Consider the following 16,874-nt stretch of genomic DNA (forward strand, 5'->3'; position numbering starts at 1 on the left):
AAGATTAATTCAGACCTTCATTCATTGTATCATATTTTAAATAATGAAATAATTACTCCCATCTCATATCATATAGAATAGTCTTCTATAAACAAAATAATTAAGAGTGGATATTTGAAGATTCGTTAAGAAAAGAAAGTGTACGTACAATATTTTGTTTTAATTTTTAATATAGAATATGTTTTCACTCGAGGAGAAAATAATTTTAAACTGCATTTGGATGTTAAGTTAAATTAAATTTTTTATTAATAATAGTGAGTTGAGATGATAAAGTGAGTTTTGTGGAGTCTACCTAAGATGAGTTTAAATGTATTTAAATAATCAGATGAGTTTAGATATATTTATATGAATTTAAAAAAGGTTATAGGTCCCACATGAAAAGAAGTGTTAAATTGAAAAATATTGTATATCTCACGTGTAAAAAATTTTTGAATTGAGATAAATTTAATAATTTAAAAGTTGGATATTTGAATATTAGACTAATCTTAAAATTAGATTGAATTGAATTAAATTCAGATGAGTTTAACAACCAAACAGGATTAATGGAAAATAAGTAATTGATTTGTATAGTGGTTTGGAATAAGAACACCTCCTCTCTCACGGATTGTGGTGATCTAAAAGATGCCAGCACATCTTAAAAGATACGAGGCCCCTTGCATGCACTCAACCGGGGTGGTCCACAACTTTAATAATGTTTCTTTCATTCAGCATGACAACACTCCTAATATTAACAACTTGAGCTACTGTTCTTTTTACTAATACAAGTAACAACCTGAACTACTGTTCTTTTTACTAATACAAGTAACAACCTGAACTACTGCTATTCACCAGATATGAGATTAGATTGCATGGGGAAAGCGGGGGAAAGAAGGAGACATCATCTCCATAATATGCATAAAAACTACTGTTTCATTTGTGCTCATTGAAGGTGGAAGAAACCAGAAAAAAAGAGGTTCGTAAACAAGAAAGAACACAAGCTCAATCAAGATTCTCTGACATTTCAAGCATGCCATATAAAGAAAGACTGCTTATCTTGAGCTCAAATATTGATTGCACTTTCTTATTACTAGCATCTCTCATAAGAAAAACATCAATGAAAAGAATAGGAATTGGACATGGAATCAGCCATGATGCTAATTCTAAAATCAATGAAAATGCATATATACCACAAAGAATAAGTGAGTAAAGCATTAGCTTTGGTTATCTACATCATCACCTACTTTAACCAGAACAAAATAAACAGAAGATACAAACTTTGAGAAGCGAAGGCAGGAAAAGTGAAATTCAAGCAACTACACTGATCTTTTCCTATAAAACATTTAAATGGTCATCTTCACCATTCTAGTTTTCGACAAGCACCCAGCGACAAATTAAAAAGAAGCAAATTTACACTTCTCAACTTCTATGCTGCAGCTACTAATGATCTGAAGGCGATTGCTGTTGCTCTGGTGCCTGTTGCCACATCTGTTGAGCCATATAGGGATGTGGCTGTTGAGCGTACATAGCTGGGTCCATTGCAGGCTTACCCATGATCATCCCAGGAGTCCCAACTGGTGGTGCATGATGAGGTGGCATATAGCAATAAGGGAGAGCATCAGCATGCCCCCCAACAGGCATTGTTCCTCTTGGGATTGATGAAAGTACTTCATCTTTCAGATCCTCCCTTGGCACAATGTCAACTAAGAAATCAAATATATCAGTCCTTGTGATTGCCGCTGCAATGTCATTCTTTTGAAGTGTCCTCCTTTTGTTCTCTTCTGTGTGATTCCAAGATCGCAATGTCAACTCCAAGATGAACATTTCGCATGCCCTGGCAAATATTACTGGTGCCTCAGCTGATATCATTCTTACATCCTCATCAGCTTTCATAATCTTCTTTATCCTTGCTAAAGGAAGGCTATGGTTCTTGAAATCGGTTACCTTCTCAATTTCTTGGTACTGATTTGCCCAAAAAGATTGGAGTTGTTGCTGAAGTTGCTGTTGTTGTTGCTGGTGGATATGCTGATAAGCAAGTTGGTGTTGTGCAAGCTGAACTCCAGCAGGCTGAGCCCCAACAGATGGATGAGTCAGCTGCCCGGTCATTTGGTTCGTCTGATATGGGTTAATGGCATATGGCAATTGGGATCCACCACCAACTGCTCCCATTGGTGGGGGCTGGCTATGCCCTTGCTGATCCATTCTGATCCAACTAAATAACAAAAAAGTTGATGCCTCTGCTTTAAATTGCATAGAAGGTAGAGTCAGGCACATCTTTTGTAACACACAGAAAGTATGCTGCAGTTGTTATTCAAAATAAAATGCATGAATGATTATTACACCATCAACTACAAATCAACACTGTAACAGAGCACATAAAGTCTAATTTTATGCTACCAAATATGTCTGAGAAAGAACAACCTAAGATTTGATCTGGGTTCATCAAATTATAAGAAAAATCGTCAAACTAAAGCAGAACCTCTTGCTTTATAATTCTGAACCCAGTAATAATTAAAGGTAGAATTAAAAGAAACAAGCTCTTCAGATCAGGGAAATAAACACCAATTATATCATGCAAAGGGCAATAAAGAGTCAGAAATTCATCCCCAACGAGCAAAAACATGATATAAAAAGGGCCTTTCGACACCTTCATTTCAGACCAGGATGCACTTCCCTCAGAAAATCTATGTCTTACACCAGCTTCACATGAGGTATGCTTCAATCACATATTATAACATTGGTTCCAGAACAGTTTATTCTCTAATAAGAACCTAAGAAAACCTTGCATCGAGTTTTCTCACATGACAAGACCAAGATTCTAGTTTGATAATCTGGGCCCTAGAAACTTCTGCACACATATGAAAGTTCACGTCAATTGAAAGAATGCCCTAATGATAACAAATAAAACATGAAAATAAGTTGCCTGATGGTATAGCCATAGGAGCAGCCCTGTTGGATATTTTGTGGAATACAAACTGCAAACCCAGTTGAAACACTCGCCAAAAAAAATCATGCAGAATTCCAGGAGTAATGCTAAATGATTCCTTGCTCATCACAAAGCCAAGGCCCAAATCAGTAACCTTACAACTTGATTAAATTCTTATATATCTGAACACCCACATATTTAAAGGCACTTGGTACCACCCCAAAATTTCTCGAGATCTGATATGGAGCAAACGACTCCATCAATGAGGATTTTCCATTCCCGCATTTTACAACTTTCACAAAACTTTTCATCTCATCTCATCTCATCTAATTATTACAACTTTCTCAAATTCTCATACAAAATATAATAAACAATTCGACTTTTTCAAATCCCAAAACAAAAATAATATTAAAAAAACATATTCTAACAATATTGTATTCAACTTCCAACTTTTATCTCAACTCATCTCATCTCATCTACCAAAACAAACAAGGCATAAATGTTTGACAGCTATTTAATTTAATAAGACGTTTATATGTTCTTGTAAGCCCAATTTTTGCTCTCACACACAAATTTTTCTCTAAAAGAAGACCAAGTTTTGTTCTTTCAACCAAAAAGTTCACCATAATCAAGAAACTTGTTTTCAAAATGACTAAGACTCTTTTCCTGTCTACTTATCAAAATGACTATAAAAAATAGCATTAGTATCATCATGTTAAAATTTCAGAGGGAAGAAACCGAATCGAAAGGGTAAACACTAGGCACAATTACCATATCGTCTCCAAGCTAAGTTATAAGAAGAAAAACATATTATAATAAAAAATAACAATGAAAAGGAAAAAAAAAAAAAAAAAAAGCAGAGCAACTAGACAACAAAGAGAAGCAGACAATTTTATGAAGAAATTAACGCTAATAATTAGTAATTACATAGCTATTGAATCCAGCAACACAAAGCTACAAGATTTAGCAGTGCACCCCCCCCCCCCCCTCCCTCCCAAAAAAACAAAGTAATAAAAATAGATATTCCTAATAACTGTGAGAAAAAGAGCGTGTCGCAAAGAATATGCACAAGCAAACATGCATGCGTTATATATATGTGCATGTATAATGTATACATAGAAAGAGAGAAATTCGGTACCCTTTTCAGACGGGCGTTCCTCTGCTTTGCAAGAATGAGGCCCTGAAAGGACAAAGAAAAAAAGTACATCAGAAAAGCCTCACAGAGATCCGTTCTATGTATGCATTCAGGTCGAAGCTAGTTTTGGGGATTTTTCCGTAGCCAAACGATCCCAAATTTCTTTATCTGAAATATAGTGTTAGTGAAAAAAAAATAATCGAAATCCTTGAAATGTTTAGATTGTTTCCTGGGTACGAACGAACCTAGGAGAGGAAGGAACAAAGAAACGAAAAGGCCTGCCTTTGCGATTCTGAGTTGCATTGTCGGGAGTCGGAATCTATTAACTTTTATGGGTGCCTTTCTGACAATGTTACCCTTCGTTAAAATTCCATTTTACCATTGGTTTTTTTTTTTTTTTTTTTTTTTTGAATTTACCATTGGTTTTTATTGCTATTAGTTTTTGATAGGGTGTTTTTTTTTTTTTTTTCAAATAGCATTTGAGAATCAAACTATTAAGCCAGTTAATAATTTTATTTAAAAGTCTTTACAATACATAACGTTCACGTAATATAATTTAATTTTAAAAATAAATTTATATAGCATATAATGTAAAAACTTTCAAATAATACTACTCGATTGTATCATTTTATTTATTTTCCATTTATCTCATTAGTTATAATTGAAGGAAAGTCTGAAATATTAGTTAATATGTCAATCTTTATATTTTTTTAATGCAAAATGAAAAACTTATGTATAATTTAAAGGTGAAAGTTTTGTTTATTCAAAAGTTTTTCTTAGATAATAATTCGAAATACTTAGAATGGGATTTCTTAATTGGATATGTATATATCACATTCACTCTTATTTTATTACTAAGACGTGATAAAGGTTAAATAACAATATAATGGGCATATATTAGGCCAAGTTCAAATAGTGACCAGTTTGTCAAACCAACCAAACTAAGCTCGGATAAGCATGAAAGCATAGGCCAAACTAAGTTCACTCTCACACCACTATTCAGAAAAAGTAATAGATACGAGGTGTGAGAATGAATAATGACCGATGTATAGCATTTCTCAACCAGATATTTTCTCAGGAAACCAATCTGGCTAGAATGTGTACATTTGTCAATTTCTTATTCCTACCATGTTCCATTCACTCAATTTTTAAAAGTAACATTTGCTTCAAAACTTGGTCTACAATTTCATTATATTTTACTACTTTTTATTGTATTTAAATTCCTTATCTATTTATAATATATAGTTTGTTTTCATCTACGTCAGCATCTCTCATCTTCTCTCACATAATTCGTGTCACAATGGCCGGCACGAATCCACTGTGGTAGTAGTTTGCAACAGCAACTTCACTCGTTGGAACAGTTTCACATTGGAACCACTTGCGAAACTTTGGCTTACAGAAGAAAGCCACCACCAGACAGCTATGCAAACCATAAGTCTGCTGTTTTAAATAGCAATGGAGGTTTTATATGCCTATAAAGGTCTGCAGAAACAAACTTGTACATGGGTTTCTAAATTTTGCTTTGCTAATTTTTGTTCTTTCTGGCTTCAAATTTCGTAACGCTTAACAAATCTTGGTTTATATATATAAGCCTCTCCAGCATCTAAGGTTTTGTGGGTATGTCTGATGGGGGAAATAGGGAAGAAGTCTTCTCAAGCAAGAACAGAAATCTATAACTACCAATAATATTTTTGTGGGTCTAAAAAACATGTAACTTTGCCTGCTTTGGCCTACTAATTCAGCTGAACATTAAAGGTCCATATAAAAAAAGGGCAGAAGTTATAACAACTACATACACAAGACAATCTCATATAACTACATGCACAAGACATTCTCATCTGTATTCTTCTGGCAAGCGGTATCCGGTCATGACTAGTTTATCAGCAAACATTTTGCCAGTCTTGGGCATGACATGCCAATGCAATGTCAGGTTAAACTCTTTACCTCGGAGATTGCTTCCCTGTTCAGAGGGGGAAAATATTAACTCTGTTTTAAGCCAACAAATAGTTGAGTAACTTTCATGCAATAAATGTAACTGTTAAGAGCACTACATGAAAGAGGCATACCTGATCAATGAAATGGTACTTGTTTGAGGTATGAATCCAAAACTTTGCATGCTCTCTAGAAGGAATGATGCCATCCCAAAGGGAGATCTGCAAAATGAAATCTCAAAAACAGTTAAATTGATTGGACACAACTTATGTGCAGCAAAAAGCTGGAATATGAGACACTAGCAAAGGGGTATTATATACAATCAGTAATAGCATAGATATATTTGATGAGGAACAGGTAAGAGACCAATGAATCCAAAACGAAAATATTAAGAAGCAAATTTTCAGCACTACAAGATATGGAGGTACTTAAAACATTCAATACAACAAAATGCCTAAGCTTACCTGATTTAAGGAATTCTTTGGAGTTCCATACTCGGCAGCTACAAATACGAAAACCTGCCAATATGTAGCAAATTAAAAACCTAAATCATCTTTAAACTTATCACCTTAATATTTAAGAATAATTTGATGAAAATTCACTGAAGATTAAAAAATAATGAAGGATCCTACTTACATAAATTACTTTGTTGTATTTTACTGAGTGTTTTAAGAAAATTCATGGGAACCTAGAGCGGCATGCCCCAATCCTCTTAGATGGAAAAATATTCATAATTCTCACAATAGCATCATCAGAGTCCATAGCGTAATATGGATCATCAACAAATTGAAATACAAGAATTTTTCAAATAATTAACCTGCTTTGTATTCCATGTGAACAATGACTGTAAGTCCGCTGATATATTCAATTGCATGCTGACCTGCATGAAATGAAGACACATCACATCAAATACAGCCAATAGCAATCAAATGAATTGACAATCCAGAGTATACATGTCAGACCTAGATGCGGACTTGTATGCTTAACATATTTATACACATACGTGTATGTGAGAGAGAGAGAGAGAGAGAATACAGACATTTAATTATTTATATTTTTATAAGTGATAGCAATAGATTTAAAAGGAAACTGCCAAAATATAAATTAGCAGGATGATGGGGTTTAAGTAATTAAAGAGAATGGGACAAACACAAAAGTGCACCTACTTCTAATTCCAGATCATATATATAGTTTTGATCTCTCAAGGTAAAGGTCATCTGCCATAGAAGAAATCTTGGTCTAAAGGATTTAAAGTTCCTCACCTCCTCCCCTAATCCATCACATTATGTTGTTTCAGATTTTTTGGAAGGATTTATAATTCAAAAGAGATGCAGGGAAGAGAGGATAGGCTATTGTGGGACTATGCTGGAAATTTCAGGTTTTCAGTCAATTCTTATTATAAGGTGCATAATTGTCGTTCTGGCTGTGTATTTCCATGGAAAAGCATTTGGAGGGTGAAGGTACCTACTAAGGTGGTGTTCCTCAGTTGGGTGGTTGCTCTAGGGAAAGTATTGACTACAGTCTACAGATAATCTTAGAAAATGTGGTTTGTGTATAGCCGATTGGTGTGTCATGTGCAAGAAGGATAGAGAATCTGTAAATCATTTGTTTTTACATTGTGAGGTGGCAAACTCTTTGTGGTATGAGGTTATTGGTGGGACAAGTTTATTTTGGGTGATGCCTAAAGAAGTCGTGGAGCTTCTTGCATGTTGGCGTGGTTGTGAGGTGAGGAAAGATGTTGCTGCCAGGTGGAGAATGATTCATTTGAGTTTAATGTGGTGTCTATGGCTGCAAAGAAATGGGAGATGTTTTGAAGACAAGGAGCGCTCTTTTGAATATCTTCGAAACTTTTTATTTTCTACTTTTGAGTTTGTGGGCTAAGATCTTTGTAAGGAATGATGAGAATGTACTGAATCTATTTCTGTTTTAGTTTTCCTGTTTTATAGAGTGTAGTAGGTACTTCCTTTGTATACTTCCTGTGTACTTGGGCTATACCTATTTGTAATAATAAAATTCTTATTAATAATAAAAAAAAAATGTATAAAGTTGTCTTCCGAAAATACAATGAAAGAATTCATTGAATGCATCAAAATCATTGGGTCTAAATTTGACACTGTCAATAACTGCACTCAACAATAAAATCCTCCAGTAGTTACAACAGGATTGACGAACATATCATAAGCCTAACGAGCAGCAAAAGAATCCCATCTCTTCTAAAATCCTCCAAAAATCTCTCAAACCTTCTTTCTTCCTCAATTTAAATCCTTGATCTCTAAATATTATGATTCTTTGCTTTCAAACTCATCAAAATAATTTTTTCCCGGTTGCTTTCCAGTAAATCTGTTTAGATTGTATGGTCAAATGAAGCATTGCCATATGTGAATCACTGGTCTAGAAAGTTGCAAACAAATAAGTCAACTGCGATTATATTTTCACATATGCATCAATACCAAATGTGGGAGAAACTATAATAAATCAGTTCATCCTTCCTTGCAAGGTTGTTTATATTACGTAGGTGTGCCCAGCGAAACAGCCAACCTCTATGGCATTCTCCCTTGAAGCTTATGGGAGAGAGAGAGAGAGAGAGAGAGACGATCTTATTAACATGTACATAAACACCACAGAAAATACAATGTAGCTGGATTCAACTATATATTACACGATCAATTCACATGAATATGACTCAAATAGTCAAATCCCATGAAACCCATTAACGCCCATTACACTAAAACAAATCTGACCAAAAAATAAAGGAGCGTTCTCCGGATGAGCTAAGAAGTTTCTTATTCCATACTTTATTTATATGGGCATCCTCTTGTGTACTTAGTGGAGCTTGCTTCAATGACTTTCTTGTATCTCTTTCTAGCTCCTTTTTATTTAACTAGGTATATGCTGTTTGTATACCTCCAGTGTACTTGGGCTATGCCTATTTACTTCTAAAAATTGTAGTTTTACTTATTAAAAGAAAAACAAATCTGACACTGCCGGATAAATCAACCAAAAATGAAGAAAAGTAACAGTTAGGATCAAAAGCTGGGATTCTCAAAATCGATTATAAACTACATCATATTTTGAGCAAATTTGAAAGCTTTACTCACCAATTAACAACAAAAAGTAAAAAAGAACCCAATCTCACAAAATTCCCTTAAACATCTGAGGCATCTTTCACGCAGATTTTCAGCACGATTCATAAATGATCCATATACGTATGTGTCAAAAAAACAAACGCAGAGAAATCGGAAAAGAAAAAAGAAGAAGAAGAAGAAGAAGTAATTACCTCGTCGTTACCCTTTGATTGCTTCTGAAACCAGTTAATGTTCAACACCTACAAACCAAAAGAACTAAATCAAGTGAATCGTGGATCTAAAAATAATAATTAAGGCTTGAAATTAAGAAAAGTAAGTGTTTGAGTGAGAGAGATGGACCTCGACATGGGCAGAGGGCGAGGGGTGGTTGAAATTGTCGGAGATGGAGGCCATGGCGCACATGAGGGCGAGGATGGTCACCGCGAAGGTTAGCAAAGCGTTGGCTCTGTACCCAAAGGAATGCATTTTGCTTGTTTTGTTGTGGGTTTTGGGTATTTTGAGGTTTCTCTCTTGGTTCCCGACCCTCTTGTTTTGCCTGCTCAGTTAAATTCTTCAGCCGGTAATAGTTCCGGTTCTGCTCTCGAGGAGACAGGAGAATGGGTTTCGATACAAGCAGTTCGTATTCGCAGGGTTTTTGTGAGTTGGCCTATGTTTTGCTTTTGTTTTTTATTAGAGCTTGGAGAAGGTTTTTTTTTTCATTTGTCTTATAGAGTGTATTTATAGGTTGTGTTTAGATGTTGAAATGAGTTGAGTTGAGTTGAATTGAGTTGAGATGATAAAATATTGTTAAAATATTATTTTTTAATATTATTATTTTAGGATTTGAAAAAATTGAATTGTTTATTATATTTTATACTGAAATTTAAAAAAGTTGTAATGATGAGTTGAGATGAGTTAAGTAACCAAACGAAACCATAATGATCTTATAACTATTTGCACGAGGAATTTTTTATCGTTTCATCACATAGTAAAATTTTTATCACAAGTCATGTTGCTTGCCCATCCCAAAATAATAATAATATTAAAAAATAATATTTTAATAATATTTTATTATCTGAACTAAACTCAATTCAGTTCAACATCCAAATGCAACCTCAACCTAAACCATCCCAGAAAACTTCGTCTCCTCGAGTACAAGTTCAGCAATTTGCCCATCCTCCCGCATGGCTTCTCGTTCGGCGTTTCCCCTATCCATTTCGCTCAGCTTCTCAATCGTGTCAACTAGGAACTTCTTCTCCATAATTTCTTAGCAAACCAAAAGGACAACTCTAAAAAGCCATTTTACGAAAAGATTAGAGCATGCCGAGACAAATACATTGGATTTCTTATATTCAAGTGAAGATGTGCATTTCCTTCATCCTATTATGAAGTTTTGTTGACAAAATCTTCAAGAACTTCCAAGTGTTTAACTTAGCGCGTGCATTTTTGCTTGTGGTATAAAGGGAGAGATTTATAGCATAATTGCAGGAAAAAGAAAATTATTTTCTATTGAAAGCCAATGAAGCTGCTGATTTGGAAAGCCAACAACACACATTAGCAATTGCTAGCAACTCAATAAGGAAGGAGAGGAAAATAGAGTAGAGTATTCTAGTGTATAATTTTTTGTCTTCTTGTACAACTATTGTTTTCCTTTTCTATTGAGATTGTTAGCTAGAGAGAAAATATAGAATCTTTACGTTAGCTTTCATATTCTTTTAGTAAGATTATATAAGCAGTTTTTATATAGGCGTTTAATCAAAAAAGTGAAATGAAACTTTCTTCCATACCTTTTCCATCTTCTAGCCCAGATTATGTTGATCCATTTTACATTTATTTGCATTTTTTACATGGTACCAGAGCTCAGCTATGAAAGATCCTAACTCAGACAACCAAAACCTAAACCCAAACACTCATGACCCTACCCATCCAAACAGCCCATATTTTATTGGAAGTAATGATGGTACTGGCGTCATGCTTGTCACTCATAGCTTGGATGCCAGTAACTATTATTCATGGGCTAGATCAATGAACAGGGCATTACGCATCAAAAATAAACTTGGCTTCATAGATGGAAGCCTATGTGAACCCACAGTTCCAAATAATCCCCTTATGGAGCATTGGTTACGCTGCAATGACATTGTGATTACCTGGATGCAAAATTACATGGTTGTAGATATCAAGTGTAGCATTGTATATGTTGAGACAGCATATTAACTCTGGCTCGAGTTAGAACAACGGTTTGCTCAACAAAATGCACCTCGGATTTTTGAAATTAAGCAAGCTATTACGATAGTAATGCAAAACCAGGATTCTGTAAGTATCTATTTCTCCAAGCTCAAAACCCTTTTGGATGAACTTTTAAACTATGAAGCTATTCCTAGTTGTAGTTGTGGAGGTTTAAAAACTGTTGTTCAAAATCAATAAAGGGACTGGGTCATGAAATTCCTAATGGGCCTAAATGATTCTTACAAAGGAATCAAAGCTCAAATCCTTTTAATAAAACATTTCCCTAGTCTTAATGAAGTCTACTTTATAATACAACAAGAAGAAAAAAGGGAGAAATATCCACAGAAGGATTTGTCTATGATTCTATGGCTCTATTCACTAGAGGCAATTACAAAGAAGGGGTAAAACCAACAATCATACATAAAAGAGGGATAGATACCCCTACACTTTTTGCAAGATTCCAGGGCACTCACTTGAAAGATGTTTCAAAACTAATCTAAGCAAACCAGTTTGCTCTCACTGTCTAATTTCAAGTCACACTGTAAATAAGTGCTTCAAACTCTATGGATATCCATCAACTCACAAATCTGATGGAAATAGCATATTTGTCATTAACCAAGTTACTATGTTTGCTCCTGCACATGAAATGGTGAATGACAAATCTCAAGTATCCTTAAGCCAAGAGCAATACTCATAGCTTCTAGCTTTGCTCAAACCAAGCACAAATCCTTCACACTTGATTCCCTCGGCCAATAATGTTCAGAGTATTGTGGCTTCTACCTCCTCTAATGGAAACATCCATCAAGTTTCTAGTATATCAACTTGTTTATCTACTTGTTCTAAATCTTTAAATGTTTTAGAAATACCTTGGATAATTGATACAGGGGTGACAGATCACATGATCTGTTCTGCCTCACTGTTTTCTACTTTTCAAACCAAAGTTTCATATTCTGTTGTCTTATCTAATGGTGATGTAGCACCTATTACTCAAATAGGTACAATAAAAATCACAAACTCCTTAATTCTTCATGATGTTCTCTGTGTTCCCAGCTTTTCTTTTAATTTGATATATGCCAAAAATCTAATTCAAACTCTCCACTATTGCTTAATTTTCTTCCCTCATTTTTGCTGCATTTAGGACCTTTCACTTTGGAAAACGATTGGCATGGGTGAGATTAGGCAAGGGCTGTATCATATGCTGCAAGAGGAGGTCTCTTCTTCAGCTCTATCAGAAGCCTTGATCAAATTAAATCTTATATCTACAATTCTTGTTTCTGCATCAGTCATCAAGGTTGATCAAAACTTTGACATTTGGCATTATAGGCTAGGACACTCTTCTTATTTTGTTTTCAATATGGATGGTGATGTTCAGTTTTCAAAATCATCTAGTGATAAGCTTTTCTCTATATGTCCTCTAACTAAGCTCCACAAGTTACATTTTCCTGTATGTTCACACAAAACAAAAAAATGTTTTCAATTAATACACTGTAATATTTGGGGTCCTTGCAATGAAATAGGAAGTGATGGTTCTAGATACTTTTTTACTATTGTGGATGATTTTAGTAGATGTACTTGGGCCTACATGCTAAAATTCAAATATGATGCCACATCAACTATTCAAATTTTTTGTGCCATGGTAGAAACCCAATTTGAAACCAAAGTACAAATCATTCGAAATGATAATGAGGGGAATTCAATATGAGAGAATTTTATCTTAAAAAGGACATTATACACCAAAGGACTTGTGTTGAGACACCTCAACAAAATATGGTTGTAGAAAGGAAATATCAGCATATTCTAAACATTGCTAGGGCCTTGAAATTTCAAAGTGGCATCCCTCTAAAGTTTTGGAATCATTGTGTTTTAACTGTTATTCATCTCATAAACAAAACACCTTTACCCATATTAAATGACAAAAGCCCCTATAAAGTTATATTCAAGAAGAAACATGATTACAACCTTCTTAAGGTGTTTGGTTGTTTAGCCTTTGCTACAACCATTGTTAATGGAAGGCACAAGTTTGACCCTAGAGCAAAAAGATGCATGTTTATAGGGTATCCCTTTGGAATCAAAGGATACACTTTGTTGGATCTTGAAACTAAGAAGATTTTTATCTCTAGGAATGTTGTTTTCTATGAAAATGTTTTTCTCTACAAAGAAATTCTCACTGATATTCAAACCCAATCAGATCAAAGAAATTTTAGTTTCACTCAAGTTCCTACCAGTTTTACACAACCTGCCCCATAAGAAGTAGAGACTAATACTCAAATTGGAATTTCTGATGAAGAAATCTCAGAAACCTTTGATCAAGGTGAACCTAATAGTGACCTCCAAAATCCTCCTACCCATGATTATACATTAAATACTACATTTGTAACTCACTTACCTCGCAGATCAATGAGAATTTGAAGGGCACCTCCTCACTTGTAGGACTTTATATGTCAACAGGCTACCTCTCTTCACCTATCTCAAGCTTTGGACAAACAAAAAGGCCAGAACTCCTCAGGTAATCCTTTTCCTCTCAGTGATAGTATTTCCTATGAAAATTTGTCCACTGTACACAAATCCTTTGTTGTTTCCATTACCTCTCAATTTGAGCCTAAAAATTACCAAGAAGCCAACAATTATCCTGAATGGTGCACAACCATGAGAGCTGAAATTGAGGCTGTTGAACTAAATGACACTTGGACTTTAGTTGATTTGCCTCCTGATGAGGAAGCTATTGGGTGCAAGTGGGTGTATAAGGTTAAATTCAATGCTGATGGGAGTGTAGAGAGATTTAAGGCAAGACTAGTGGCAAATGGGTACACTCAACAAGAAGGTCTCGATTACCATGAGACCTTCTCACCCGTGGCTAAATTAGTTACTGTCAGAACCTTGTTAACTGTAGCAACAATAAAAGGATGGAATCTTTTACCAATTTCATGTCAATAATGCATTCTTGCATGGTGAGTTAGATGAGGAAGTGTATATGAAACTCTCTACTAGGTATTTTAATGGTAATAGCAAGAAGGTGCGCAACTTAAAATTTTATATGGATTGAAATAAGCATCACAACAGTGATACTCTAAGTCGTCCAAATTCATTGTTAAACAAGGGTAAACTCAATCTAAAGCTTATTACAGTTTATTCACCAAGAAGACCAACAGTTCATTCACAATTATTCTAGTGTATGTAGATGATATTATTGTGGCTGGTGGCTGCATTGACACCATCAATTATCTCAAAGTTTCACTTAATGCAAGTTTAGAATCAAGGATTCGAGAAAGTTGAAGTACTTTCTTGGGATTGAAGTTGCCAGATCTGAGCATGGCATTCACATATGCCAAAGGAAATATGCTCTAGACATTTTAAGTGATTCAAGGACCATTGGTTCTAGACCTGCTAGGATCCCTATGGACCAAAACATGAAGTTAAGTAAAGAAGAAGGAGAATTGCTTCCAGAACCAACACTTTACAGAAAGCTAGTTGGTCGTTTGCTATATCTAACAATAACAAGACTAGATATTTCATATCTTGTCCAGTTATTGAGCCAATTCATGGATAGTCCTCGGGTTCCACATTTATATGCAGCACATAAAATTCTAAGATACATCAAAAGGGCTCCAGGCCAAGGGTTGTTTTATCCCATAAATTCAAAACTGCAGTTACATGGATATAGTGATTCAGATTGGGGTGCCTGTCCTGATACCAGAAAATCTGTAACAGGATATTGTGTTTTGATTGGAGAGTCATTGGTGTCTTGGAAGTCTAAGAAGTAGCAGGTGTTTTCTAGGTCCTCTTCAGAGGCAGAATATAGGGCTATGGCAAATCTGTATTTTGAATTAACTTGGCTTAGATATTTGTTTGAAGACTTACAAGTAACACATTCTAAAGTTGCCATTTTATATTGTGACAATAAGTTTGCTGTGCATATAGCCACAAATCCTATCTTTCATGAAAATACCAAGTACATAGAGCTTATTGTCATCTACTCCAAGACAAAATACAAAATGAAAGCATTGTCACTAAGCATGTCTCGAGCAAATCACAGATTGCAAACATGCTTACCAAAGCTTTGGATTCTCAAAGTTTCTACTCATGTATGCTCAAGATGGGAGTAGTAGATATCTACTCTCCATCTTGCGGGGAGCTATTGAAAGCCAATGAAGCTGCTGATTTGGAAAGCTAACAACACACATCAGCAATTGGTAGCAGCTCAGCAAGGAAGGAGGAAGAATGTTCTAGAGGAAAATAGAAAAGAATATTCTAGTGTATAATTTTTTTTGTCTTCTTGTACAGCTATTGTTTTCCTTCTATGTTGAGGTTGTTAATTAGGGAGAAAATATAGAAACTTTACATCAACTATCATATTCTTTTGTAAGCTTCTATAAACAGTTTTTGTATAGAAATTTAATCAAACAAGTGAAAGGAGACTTTCTTCCATACCTTTTCCATTGCCTAGCCCAGAATTCTATTGATCCCGTTTACATTTATTTGCATATCTTACACATTCAAGGCATAAAAAAATTCTCCAAGTTATATATATAGCTACAAATATATTAAAACTGACTATGACAGAAAGTAGTGATTGAGACAAAGAACAATATATCAAAGAGAAAACGAAATGCTAGCAGAGCACTAGTCTTTCCTCCGTCGAGCAGCTTTACTTCTGAATACCGAGCATTTCTCTCACGTGGGTGAAGCTCGTGGGTGAGGCTCTGAGCACACATTAGGTTGTCTTTTAAAAGAGGACAAATTTGACATTTCACTATATGATGAGGTGGAGAGTGTGCGTTTCGTACTACTAAAGGGTTGTGCTTTATAGAATTTTTGTTCTCAGTAATGTTGCTAATGAGTTGGGCTTGTGGCCATTTCCAGACCTCAGGGACCTGTATATTCAACCATTACAATCTTCACCAAGTAAAGACACTCATTTGAATGGTTTGGGATCTTCATTGGTCCAGCACCCTAGGAGTGTCAATGAAATCCAGAGTTGCTGCACCCTCTGCAAGCTTTTCAGTGACAATGCAAGAATCTGTTTTTCGTTCCATATTTGTCCTTTGTAAACCATGTACTGTGCCCGTATAGAAGCAAATAAAACAAATATACAGAAATATTGTGGCAAGTTAGGCAATGTGTTTTCCACTGCCATGTATTTCATTTTCAGACACTCCTTTATAAAGGAAATCAAGCAAATTCCTTCAATCAAGCATCAGACCAAGGAGGCAGATTCTCAGCCTTGAATCAAGCTCGTATCAGCACATTTAATTCCTTCCTAATACTCTGTAACAGCTAGCTTTATTCTAGGATTCTTACTTAAAATAGTTTCTGTAAATGTGTATTTATTTGGTGATTAACTATTGTAATGTGTGTGTGAATATTTTTCAAATATTGAAGTAAAATTATTCTGTGCAAACTCTTGTATTTCTCATAATCTTATCATGGTATCATCCGAGCCACCCTCCCACGAGAATTCAATCCCAACCTTTGAAAATACACACAACCCAGTCTCAAACCCACCATCCCCAACCGATATTCCTCCATCGCACTCAATATTACTGCACAAATAAATGAAAAACTCACACCCTCAACTTTCCCTCAATGGCGTGCCCAGTTTGAAGCTCTACTTATT

At 35.1% G+C, this 16,874-nt stretch overlaps 2 protein-coding genes across 3 annotated transcripts; both read right to left on the reverse strand.

Annotated features, from left to right (window-relative positions):
- Positions 1-1,134: 1,134 nt before the first annotated feature.
- Positions 1,135-4,363, reverse strand: LOC121262379 (nuclear transcription factor Y subunit C-3-like). 2 transcript variants are annotated; one of them, XM_041164835.1, is made up of 3 exons: positions 4,283-4,363; positions 4,041-4,081; positions 1,135-2,213 (listed from the first exon to the last, which is right to left on the reverse strand). In XM_041164835.1, the coding sequence occupies exon 3, from the start codon at positions 2,176-2,178 to the stop codon at positions 1,417-1,419; it is 762 nt and encodes a 253-aa protein (XP_041020769.1). In that variant the 5' UTR covers positions 2,179-2,213; positions 4,041-4,081; positions 4,283-4,363; the 3' UTR covers positions 1,135-1,416. The 2 variants fall into 2 exon arrangements, with proteins under 2 accessions (XP_041020769.1, XP_041020770.1); XM_041164836.1 differs by having other exon boundaries at positions 1,135-2,188; positions 4,283-4,345.
- Positions 4,364-5,716: 1,353 nt separating this feature from the next.
- LOC121262380 (signal peptidase complex subunit 3B-like) lies at positions 5,717-9,697 on the reverse strand. The gene is made up of 6 exons (XM_041164838.1): positions 9,395-9,697; positions 9,247-9,294; positions 6,787-6,849; positions 6,434-6,487; positions 6,104-6,190; positions 5,717-5,997 (listed from the first exon to the last, which is right to left on the reverse strand). The coding sequence occupies exons 1-6, from the start codon at positions 9,518-9,520 to the stop codon at positions 5,872-5,874; spliced, it is 504 nt and encodes a 167-aa protein (XP_041020772.1). The 5' UTR covers positions 9,521-9,697; the 3' UTR covers positions 5,717-5,871.
- Between the last annotated feature and the right edge of the window lie 7,177 nt (positions 9,698-16,874).

This window comes from Juglans microcarpa x Juglans regia, chromosome 4S (genome assembly GCF_004785595.1).
Source record: "Juglans microcarpa x Juglans regia isolate MS1-56 chromosome 4S, Jm3101_v1.0, whole genome shotgun sequence".
Classification (NCBI taxonomy): domain Eukaryota; kingdom Viridiplantae; phylum Streptophyta; class Magnoliopsida; order Fagales; family Juglandaceae; genus Juglans; species Juglans microcarpa x Juglans regia.

Bases quoted from the DNA above. Each gene is read 5' to 3' on its own strand.
- LOC121262379 (XM_041164835.1), bottom strand. From the start codon at position 2,178: ATGGATCAGCAAGGGCATAGCCAGCCCCCACCAATGGGAGCAGTTGGT.
- LOC121262380 (XM_041164838.1), bottom strand. From the start codon at position 9,520: ATGCATTCCTTTGGGTACAGAGCCAACGCTTTGCTAACCTTCGCGGTG. The intron at 6,850-9,246 runs GTAATTACTTCT...CATTTCATGCAG, and splicing joins AATCAAAGGGTAACGACGAG to GTCAGCATGCAATTGAATAT. The intron at 5,998-6,103 runs GTATGCCTCTTT...CCCTCTGAACAG, and splicing joins AGTACCATTTCATTGATCAG to GGAAGCAATCTCCGAGGTAA.